Genomic DNA, 12634 nt, shown 5'->3' on the forward strand with positions numbered 1-12634 from the left:
GTAGTATAGGAAATAGCATTGATTAAGGTCTTTTTAACTTTTATACACAATTTTAATGAACTACAGGCTGACGGCAACAAGACGAAGTTATGCATAATAATTGAAGCATGTAAGTATTTATAGACAATGTCATAGGTAGATACTATATACATATATATAGTATGGGTAACCGTGTAAAAAATGTGAGCTACACTTCGAGTTTCCGCAATTTGTATTGGAAGTATTGAAGACCGGCATTCGAATATATATACTTTCTCATGGACACTTTTTGTGAGTACATAAAAATAAATATTCATTTTTTTTCTTACCTAACTTTTTAGTTGTTTGTTTAAATTTGCAATTAATGCAACTAATGCAACTAATTTATTTTGTATAATTTTTTTTTTCAACAATATTTCATTGCAATTTTGTTGTGCAATTAATTTTAGCGCATTAAGTTTAACTCGTAAATCACATTTATGTGCGGTAGTCAATGTGCAGTGTCGTTTCCAAAAATGGAGGAGAAGAGGTGCGGGTCTGATAACAGAAACTGATCATTAATAAAAAAACGTTATTGTACGTATACGTATATCTCAAACATCTCAAACAGTTTTGATGAATTATAACGAACAAAAACAGAGGTCAAGTTTAATGAGATATTTCTATACTAGATATGAGTATATTTTACTCTGAAGTATAGAATATTAATAGAATATATTAACGAATATAAATGCATATAAAGCATTTACAATGCATAAATTACTGTAGAAATTTGTAGTAAATGTATTTCAGACCTTAAAGAAATCTTAATTACATGTGAATACGTGCAAATGCTTATATGTCAAGCACATGTAAACCTAAAAAATGTACATTACAATTAAGTAAAATATTTTTAGAGCAGAAAAACTCAAGCAGACACAAAATACATTTAGCGTACATAAATGTTGAGTATCTCGTGTGGCAGCAAGAAATTTTTTTGCTTCAGTTTTTTTTCAGATATTTTTATGCTTTTTTATGTAATGCGGCTGCCACAATTGTGTTCAGCAGTTAAATTACGACAAACACTTAATAAACTAGAAAATGACCACTTAAACTGTTACGCTTTTATTATGTATAAAATTATTATCATTGCTTGTATTTACCATATTTGTCATCCACAGCGGCGTATGGTGGTGTTGCGTCATCATCAACAGTGGTCGCCGTACCGCCACTAGCACCATTGCTGCCGCTATTGAAACCACCGTCATTTGTGTCAACAGCTGCTGGAGCAACTTTAGCGAAAGAAATTGTAGTTGGCGGTACATGTGGTTCATCTTGTTGTTCTACAGATGCTGGTGATGTGTGTGAGGGTAACGAAAAATCAGTCTCTTTAGCTTCCGCGGGTGAGGAACCATTACCAACCCCAACCCCATCACCATCGCCATCAGCTTCGCCTGCACCACCGTCACCTGACCCATAGTCGTAGGAATTATTGAGTGTTGCATCCGGTGCGGTAGGCGATTCAGCAGCTGCGCTACCAGTAGTCATGGCTGAGGCCAAAGCAGCCAACAGCTCACTGGTAGACTTTGTCACGGGTGCAGAGAATGGTGCTGGTGACGAGAGTATCATATCGGGTGGCGGCGTCGGTATAGCTATGTTCTGAACGATTATGCTAGCGAGTATTAAAAATTTCGATATAAAGCATGCAACTGTGTGCTTTGAACGCGACATTTTGGCTTTCTCTACGAGTGCTCGACGAGTTCTTAAGTTATAGTATATATACGATATATGGTATAAATGGTATATTTAAAACTGCTATAATTTGTAAGTTCCAAAACTAACTACTTTGTCGTTTCTTTTGTTTTTTTTTTGTAAAATTTGTGCTTTTTTGTGATATTTTGTGCGTTTCGTTCAAATTTAATTTGAGCGAAGTTAAAACTTTTGCCCACTGTGCCTGAGCGGAAGTAGGACTTTGTGAGTTGTATTTGTTTATTTTATTATTTAAAATCGTATCATTTTTATTTAATTTCACTATTCATTTGTAATATTGAATATATTTTTATGAATGAGATTGTTTTTTTTTTGTTTTATAAGTTTTTATATTTTAATTATTTCGACATTTTTAAGTTTTTTCGTATCTTAACTGCAAATAGAAATAAACACTATTTTGTTAAAAAAATTTTTTTTTCATAAAAAACACTGAAGTTTCTCGCTTAATGTAAACACTCGCTCATGAGCGCCTTGTTTATTTCGGCGGACCGGCAGCGACTAAATCATGCCTCGCGCGGTAATTGATGATCCAGTAGCGCTACTGATCCATGCGCGTACTCAATGGGTGAGTCATTCAATTTCGTTTGTCTTTTATTTTGATTTTAATTTTATCACAATTTTGCTTTCGGTGTTGCTTTATTATAAAATACATTTTTATGTTCCAGCGACAGTGAAACATTTATTTTAAGCTCTGATTTTGTTATTTGTTTTAAGTGTTTTTTTTTATTAATTTATTGCACATTTTGCCGACATCTTTCGCGATGCTTCTTCTTACTGGAGTTCAAATGGGTTCAATTTGTTGGGCCACAACTGAGCCATAAAAATGCGTATTTCGTCTTAAAAACTTGTGCATTTTTGGAAGCAATTACGAGCATATGGAGGACACGTGTAGCGGAACATACATAGACGCAGGAGCGAGAATGCTAATGTTAATGGTGCATGGAGATCAATGTTCCGTAATGTAGTAAAACATTTGCATCGTTTATATAGATGAGTATGTAATTATACCAACCAACAACTATGTATATTGCCACATCTTCTAATCTTCAGCAATAATTTACTGCTGTTCTAATTTAGTTTAGTAGTTCAAGAAGCACTATAGACCTGATTAATTGATTGTTAGTTGGAATATAAAAAAATTACAATATAAAAAAAATAATCTAAAAACGTTTCACACAGAATTATGTAGAGGTCATACAAAAACATTTTTCTATACATCCAATAAAGTAAATGCAGACCTAATAATAGTTCTGACTCTAGCAACTTAAAAATAATTACAAAGAATAGACAGTTATTGAAAAGTATCCTCGAAAAGACTTAGTTTCTTCATGGCCCGTTAACAGTGATGAAGAAAAAAAATTTTTAAATATGAGAACCCTAAGGTTATATTCCAGCTATAATAAAATCTAAACCAATCTGCAGAAATATGTTAAAAATGAAAAGTTTTTCTTATCGAATTTATAACCGATCCATCCAACACCACCCGTCATATCAAAATTTTAACATATTCGACTTATATACTTTAACCGGGTTTAAGGACGTTTATTCAACAACTCCATATATTAAAAAGTAATTATTATAATTACTTTTTAAAATAAATAGTTACTCATATATATTCATTATGAGTAATTGTGAAAATTTTTGTTTATATTTTAATAATATTTTAAAAAATTAATTTTAAATCAAACATTTCGGACTACTTCGTAGGTCACATTCAGAGCCTATTAAAATTTTTTTTTTTAATATTATGTGAAAATAAATAAGCAAAAATTAACAATAAATGACAAACAAATTTTTAATATGAGAAGCTTAAGTTTTTATTTCTGTTATAGTAAAATCTATATCAATTGATGGATATATGTTAATAATAAAAAAATCGTACTTATTGAACTTATATTCGATCCATCGAATCCCTTCATTAATATAGTCGTTTTATTAAACTATATATCTATTACTTCAATAAAAAGACCTTTTATTCGTTTACAGGTATTTGCCAATGGTTTCACCATTTTTAATCAATATACATGTATCCAAGTAGTAATTAACATTAGTCGTGAGTTCAAACAAGCAATCACTCTTACGAATAACTGCTTCTACTGGATTGGTAAGCAATTTAGAAGACGCATACTATCACGACAAACAAAAATAATTCCATATACCATAAGTCGCTTATTTTACTCGTCTTATGGTATGGCTCAGAAATATTGACGGTGAAGATCACAAATAAACGATCTTCAAGTTAAGTGAATATAGATCAACTTTATAATATACCGCGAGAATGGATAAGAAAAACTTGGAACTCTATATAATTTTTATTGTGAATTCTTTTTTTGGCTTATAAAATTTGTTAGTTTCACGATTTTTCTAATTTTTTTTTTTGTTTTCTAAACGAGCAGAACGTTGTTCTGGTGTTTCATTTGTAAAGCTCGCTCGTACGAACTGTATATTGTTTTTGCATTTAATGAGTTATGTCAGTAGTTTGTCAAATGAAATATAGACAAATCATTTTTTCATCCCTTGATTTCTTTCAAGTGTACCTAACGAATTTATCTCTTCTCTTCATCCCTTGAAAGCTAAAGAATTGTTGGAGTTTCTATATTTATTAGTGAATAGTTTAAACACTTCAATTTTTAAGTGCTAGGTGATGGATCAAAAGAAAGATCTCTATGAATATCAGAGATTTTGATATACTAGACATATCTTCCTTCGGGTGATAATTCGAAACTTTTGCAGTTCTTCAATGGTGTATTTAGCTGCTTTATTAAAAGTGAAACATCCATATAGCAAAGATCGTCTGATGACTTACTTATTGTAGATAAGCATACTACTTTCCTGGATTAGCTTTTAGCTTTTGAAGAGAGGTTGAAGTAGTTTCAGTATTTAGATATATGTAAATATTTTTTTTAAATACGACATATTTATTTAAAATTTATTTATATAAATTCATTTTTACTTATATATAAATTCATTTAAGTATAAATTTTGTTTATATGGTGGGTAGGTAGGTTGGAGTGGCGGCTTTGTTTCGAAAGAGCCCACATGAGCTCAAATGATGGCCTATTGTGATATCACAGGATTAACATTGGTACGTACATAGATTTAAAACAGTATACAACCAACGCCGAAAAGGGTAACGACTCCCCATTAGGTAAAGGAAAATCAACCTGACAGTTTTATAAAGTTGATCAGGTCCCTAACATTATAGAATGACAGCTTAGTCAGGTCGATGAGAAAAGAGGATCTGAAGATTTTTAATCTTTTTTTTGTTTATATTTAAATTTAGTTACCATCAAATGCTTAATGTTATTATTATAATAGAGAACAGCGGAATATTAAATAATTTTATTAAAAGTGGTTCATAATAATTTCTCAATTAAACTTTTTCTATTAACTCAATTTCAGAACAATTGTATTAACTTGCTGCCTTCCCCTTCCTCGTACCCGTCCTCTCCCATACATTGCTTTATGCGCCACTGACAGAGAAATTGTGACATATTTAATGTATTTCAATTACTTTTCGACATGTTAGCGAAAAAATATGAAAAATATTCGAAAAAGAAATAAATGGATAAATATAATAAAAGTTGTTAAATACGCAAAAAGACGAAGACAAGTAAAAGATTCTAAAATTGGTCAATCAAGTGACAATTGTCGGTTTGACAAAAGTGTAGAAGTAAACAATGTCGTGCGTAAAGCACTGAGGAGATACGTTCGCTGCTTTGCTTGTATCGAAGAAACGGAAGCAGGTCAGTGACATCTGAAAATCGTTAGCAAATTGATTTAAATCGATGTCAATATATATCAGCTTTGGTTTGACAAATTGACTGACATCTCGATATTTGATAATAGAAATCTAATTGAATTAAAGCCAATTGAAAATACGAGAAAAATTGCCAACAGACAGAAAAGTCATTGCAATTTGTTTCGGGAAGAGTGAAAGACACTTCTTCTGGGGTTTGGTTGGAGAAGGAGGAAGAAATTTATTTCAATTGGCAAGTGTAATAATTTATACACTTTTCTATTATAATAAATGTAAATTATTGTTTAAACTAATAAATAAATTTATTTACTGCACAGAGATAGACAATTTAAATGGAAACCAAACCAATTTATGTAAACAAGTTATTTAACGGAAACTGTGATAAAATTAAGAGTGAATGAATGGCATTAATGGCTTTATTAAACGCATAAAAATATGAAAACGTAGAAAATATATGAGAAGAAAGAAACATTTTTTCAATAACAGAAAAAAAAATAGATAAGTTACTAATCTGAGATATGATAGAGTATATAGCGACTTTAAGCATTTGCTATGATAAGACCATTACTCTTCATTGCTAGATAATGCATGAAGAAAAAAAAAAGAATTTTAACTCAACTGATCTTTAGCGGATCATGCAAGATCGTAATTTAATGCATTTTTTATAGTTAAAATATAAAAGTTTCTATATTGAAAATTGTTTAAATTAGTAAAAGACCGATTGTAGCGCAAGACGTTAACTATTTACCACAGAGAATGTGCTTTTATGTATTTTTTGACACAATTTTGACGCAGCATTTATTAGCATATTTTCAACTTTGCGGTTATTAGATTTGGAATAAATCGGCAGTATTGTTCCCAGCCAATTTGTTTGTGGTTTTTGTTTTGGTTGTTGAAATTCAGTTTTTAAAATGTAAATTAATTCAATTTTATCGTTTGTTTTGATACTTGAAAATAAGTTAACTAAGCTTTTTAAACTGTTAGTTTGAGTGAGAAAAAAAAACTCAATAAAAATAAACCAAAAATAAAAATAAATAATATATTTGATATCAGAATTGAAATTTAAAAAAATATCAATTAACGAATTATCAATGTATTAATTTTTTTTTGTTTATAAAGTGGTTCACATTAGTAGAACTTCCTGAATAAATACGCACAGCTAATTAAAGTTTTAAAAATACGATACAATACAATATAATTTATTTTTAGAGTAACAAATACAAACTCAGAATGTACATATAAAGAGAGTATAAGAGATTATATATATAAAAAAAATTTATCATTATTTAAAAAAAGCACAAAAAACAGGTATATATAATTAAACGATAAATGCCAGTGGCAATATTTCTCATGAAAGACGGACCAACTTAGGTCCCAAGAAGTGGGAGTTACTTAAGAGTTTAAAATAATTCATTTCTTAAGAAAACACAACATAATATTGTCGTACTTCTATTAGTAGTACTAATATTTTTTCCAAAAACTTTGTTTGATTTGCAGTATTCTAAAATCTACCAACTGATAATATAAGCAAGAAAAACAGAAAAAAAATACCACTTCTAAAAGTAACTGAGAATTACAATTTCGTAACTACATTCAATTCAGTAACAGATTCAGAAGTGAAAACGTAGGACACTCTATTAAATCATGATTATTTAAAGATACTTTAATATGGATGTAATAGAAATTAGCACAAAATTCTTTCCAACTGCATTTAGCTCAAGAAACCCACAATTATTGCAGTGTCCGCTGAAAATTGAAAAACTATTTCGACTTAAATAGATGTTTTAACCTAAAGTTCAGTGTCCTGTTAGTAATAAATAGTTTTTATAGAGTATATAATCTGTTTTTGATTGACAAAACTACTGTCACGTATAGTTGGTTTATCAACTAATGACCTATGGCATTACTTCAGACATTTCTTTAATTTCAATATAAAATTTAATATGAATGTAAGTAAACTGAAAAAATAACGCAAAATATATTCATTAGTAATCACTGATACAGACTGTAGATTTATTGAAGTGAGTGTGACATCTTATATAAAGATTGCAGAACTTGAGATAGTGGATATAAGCTCTTAAAGATTTTTGATAGCATATCAAAATGACATGAATAAAACTGACATTTTATATAAATATTGCAGAACTTCAGATAGTGGGTATTAGGTCTTAAGGATTCATGAAATCTTTAAGATTTCTTTTATCGAAATACGATATGAATAAGACTGTCTTTCAGAATTTTACATAGATCTATATTTTAAGAACGATCTAAAGAAATTTATAGTTAAAAAGTGAATAGATATTTATGAACTAAATTGTAGTTAATGATTGCTTTCAAGTTAAAAAGTAAGTATAAACAATTGAGAATAGTGGGAATAAATTGCAAAAATTATCCAATGAAGTACTTAGTAAGTAAAGCAAGTGAGACGCATTTAAAGCCTATCAGTAAATATCTAGAATAAAAGTAAGATACTAGAATAAAAGTATATTGAATCGGAAGATTTAGATTAAGTTGTGACAATTAGTATGGGAGTGTTTTAAAAAACACATTTGTTTTAAAAAACACATTTGTTTTAAAAAACACATTTATTTTTAATAAATACAGGCGAATCTTATGCAATTATAATTAAATAAGATTGTTTCTTCGACTGAAGGCAGATTCTTTTTTAAAGTTTGGCATAGTAAAAGTTTGCTTGAACTAATACCATAAGAGAAAACTATTAAAATAGAATAAGTTTTACTTTTTGTTTAATTTTCTTTATATAAAGATACAATACAACTCTTATCACATGACATTGGAATTTTAATTATGCAGGATTATGGCATACAATAGGCCACACCCAAATATAAAATATCTTTTAAAATTAGTAAAAATTAATTAAAACATAAAGAAAACCGAAAGGTCCGAATTTTGTTGTCAATATTAATTTATTTTTAATATTAAACAATATTACTAATAGTGTACATTTTTATAAGCTGTGAGCTAAGGGCATTGACCTTTATTGTATCTCTTAAATTTTAGATATATTTTTGTGGACCACAAATACAAGATAATATATATGTATATCAAAATAATGCTTAAATATCCGATTTTAATTTAAAATAATAAAAATATTTAATTTGTTTTTTCAAAAAAATTTTAATGAAACGCAAATAAAAGGATTTAAATAGATATCTGCAAAAAGTAAACTATGTCAAAGGTCGTGCATCCTTGCGTGCAATCACTGCGCACATTTGCGTGGGTAATTGTCAATGGTAAGACCACAAAAGGCGTTTGCCTAAAATTAGTGTCAAATAACTGTCAGATAAAAGTCGAACACAAATATGCCAATGAATTAATACAAAAGAAGCAAATGACCAGAAATTGACATCATTTTCATAACAAACCATTCTTTTGTTTATCAAAACAAAATGCACAAACTAGAATTCTAATAGGTATCTAAAATTGCCCGTAATATGTGAAGAGAAAAGAACAACAACAAAAAAGATAACAAAACCAAAAGCAAAAAAGGGCGAACACACGGCGAATATATCCGCAAAATTAGAATGCAATAACTTTAAAAATCATACATTAAACATAAAAAAATGTAAACACACATTGAAGCGAATTCAACGTTTCATATTTGCTGCCCGTGCGTGTAAAAGAAACAAATATATACACGTGCTGTGGCAGTTGACAGCAAAACCTTTTCGCATGTGGCAAGAATGCGCTGCTACTCTGTTATTGATTATTTCTTTGGCAAAGGTACACAAGCAACAACAACAACAAAAACAACAATACGAGTAACATAAGCGGCTGCAGCATACAACGAAGTGTAGTGTCTGTCCGCAAGAAAACAACAAAAAAAAACAACGTAGGCTGCCCACTTATATACAAAAATTTTGCTTATTGGAATATTTAACCGTCCACAGCAACACCGAAAGCAAAATCACACCGTTTTCAAATATTTCCACTTCAATCACAAATAGTTTTTTGTTATTAAAATTGAATTTTTCAAAAGTCAACACATTTTATTAATTTTTATTTAAATTGCTGCTGCAGCTACTGGTCCCTTTGGCGGAGCCTTTTTTCGCTTTGCTTGCGTCTTTTCTTTGTTCAACAGCAGCTGCACAGTTTTTAGTTGAATTTCTCACACTATTCTCTTGATAAATTAACAATGTTTATAGTTCCTATATTAAATATTATTTTAAGCAATAAATTAGTTGGTAATTTAAAAATATTTGCACAATTTTACAGTATTATTTATCAGTCAATCGCGTTGCACTACCCGAACCGTATATGAACAGCAACACTCACGGAAAGCGAATTCAACCAAGAAATTTGTTCGCCGAGCATTTGTGGAGTATTTTTGTTGTTTGTGTACTGTGCTGTGCCAAAGCGAATATGACATCTGTGGCGAATTTCATTGATAAGCAAGCAGTACCATTGTTTACAAACTTAACGAAACGAAACGAAACGTTAAATGAACGAATAAACAAATTTTAAATTTTAAAATGTATTTTATTATTTTAAATAATTTAATTTAGTTTCAGGTTTTCAAATAAGTTCAAATTAAATATATAAATTTTATTATTTTATCTTATATCGTTATAGGTGGACTGAATAGACAATTAACAAATAATTTATTCTATGGGCAATAAATTGTGTAAATAAGATTTAAAAGTTTATTTTGAATTAAAAGAAAACTTCATTCTAACTATGTAATATATACAATATATAAATACGCCATGCAAGTAATATTATAAACTCAATTAAATTATTGAGCTCAGTTTAAATATTGTTACTAAATATTGTTACTGAATTATGCCATTATACAGCGTTAATTACATAAATTCATTATTATGAAAAAAAATTGATTTAATAAAGAAATAAATAAATATGTGAATTCAAATTTATTAATTTTATTAGAAAACTAAAGTTCTGAAATTTGTTAACATTATATATTTATGTTTATATTAAAAATATATCAAACGAAATTTTGAAGACTTAATTTAGCAAAATTCTTTTATCAATAAGTTAAATTAAATTAAAGCCAAACTTAAAAGATATAATTATGCAATATTCTTTCATTAGCAAATTAAATAAAATCAAATGAAATTAAATCATAGCAAATATAAGCAATATATCTATACGTATCTTAATAAATTCAGTAAAATCAAATTATAAATTAAATTTCTCGAAAAGTATTTCTTAATTGGAAAAGTAGTGCGGCAATTATGTCAAGCATAGTGGTTATATAGCAGATATAAATTAAATAAAAAATAGATTATCGATTGGGTTTATAAAGAGAGAGAGAGAGAGCCGTTGGAAACTTCAGTAGCTGGTCCAATCTGACAGTCTAATGACAGACATTTAAGTAAGTGTACATCTTAAGTTTTACTATAACATTGATTTCATAATTAAATATAACAAAAATCAGTTCATATTTTATTTATAGGTATGTATACCTATAAGCAAAAATTATATATAAAACACTGCTGGCTTTTATCTATCTATTATTATCGATCAATTAATACTTTAAATGCTCCTCCTAAAATTTTAAAAGTTGATCCTACCTGAATTTAATGTAAGTTAAGAGTATATTTTTAGTTTAAATATTGATTTGATAGTAAAAAAAAAAATAAAGTTTCTTGTATATATTTATTCTCGAGTACAAGATTTATATGAATTAAGGCTTTCTTTACGATATTCAATCTATTAGTACTTTTAATGCTACTCCTAAAAGCAAGCTTTAAACTAACGTTGTTGGAGGTTTTTAAAATTATAGCACGAGAGCTCATTGTTTTTCACATTTACTATTAATGCCAATATAATTTTTTTAAATGAAAATATTTATACATATATACTGTATACTGTGTTTTAAGTGCAGTTAACTATAATTTTTTCATTCTAATATCTTCTTATTTTTGTGTAATTTTTGTAATGCAGTTGTTAGTTGCTTTATTATTTTATATTCCAATATTTGGGTGCAGTTAGGTGACATTTTGACTGTTGTTGCTTAAAGTATATAAATTATTTATTTGAGCGAATGTTGTTAAGGAATGTTATCTCACCAAACATCCACAAAGAATCCACTTTGTAATGCGGACTTCACACTTATTTAGTAAATGATAACGAGCAATTTTATATTTCTCGTGTTATTGTTATATAAAGATGTAGTTGTTATTTTTAAAATAGCATTTTATTGAAATAAAAAAATTGCTTATAAAAATAATGAGTATCTTTAATCTCTGATTTATTTATTTGAATAAAATATGTTACGAAATTTTATATTTTTCATATAAGCATTAATTGAGTGTATATTGGAATTATCAAAGTGTTATGGAAACAATGTAGTCTGTACGCCTATATGTCTACTTATATGTATGGAAGTCTCCTTATCTGGCAGTTGGTCTATTAATGCTTCAAGTTTTTAAGCTAAATAAATCAAACTGTCTAGAGAGATTTTATCTATCTTTTATGATTAAATTGTTAAATGCAAGAAATTAGTTAACCGCTTTATATATAACTGCCGATATTGCCGTTGGGGTCTTAAGAGATGAGCTCAATACATTGTTAATAGTTTTTGAATAAAGTTTTTAAGTAAAACAAAGGCCATTGATTTATATAAACTATGGATATGTTATTGAACTTTTTCGAGAGCCACCAAAAAAACTTTTTTATAGTAAATATTATTACAATAGTGCATAAAAATATTTGAATTTGAATTTATGTCTACCACTTTTACACATAAACAAAAGTATGAATATTTTTATTGAATTTTTTATTAAGAATTTTTTGATTTTAGTATTGTGACTGAGGATTGTTATATATGATGTTTCAATATATATAATGGTGTATTAGAAAATAAAATAAAATTTGTAGAAATCTTTGCTATTTGATCAAAACCAAATGTTTATAAAAATTTGGAATATTATAAAATTTGGCCCCTAAAAGCTGGCAATAAAATTAAAAACAATTTTTAACTTATTTATCGTTCTCAAGAACAATTGCTTTATACCTTACAAAAAACAATTTTATAGAGTTTCTAATATAAATATTTAATTTATTTATAAAAGACAACCATATCCCCACACATGCATACACACCCACATATACGGGTGTAACACAAATACAAATTTAATCGACAATATTAGTTAATTATTA

The 12634-nt window shown here is 28.2% G+C and overlaps 1 protein-coding gene across 1 annotated transcript in view; it reads right to left on the reverse strand.

Moving 5' to 3' along the window:
• Positions 1–3708: 3708 nt before the first annotated feature.
• LOC119676773 overlaps positions 3709–12634 on the reverse strand; it is a 65609-nt gene continuing 56683 nt past the window's right edge. The window contains exon 3 of the mRNA XM_038088030.1: positions 3709–3855. Within this exon, the coding sequence (XP_037943958.1) occupies positions 3709–3855 (147 nt within the window). The remainder of the gene's footprint in view (positions 3856–12634) is intronic.

The sequence above is a fragment of the Teleopsis dalmanni genome, chromosome 2 (assembly GCF_002237135.1).
Source record: "Teleopsis dalmanni isolate 2A chromosome 2, ASM223713v2, whole genome shotgun sequence".
NCBI classification, from domain to species: domain Eukaryota; kingdom Metazoa; phylum Arthropoda; class Insecta; order Diptera; family Diopsidae; genus Teleopsis; species Teleopsis dalmanni.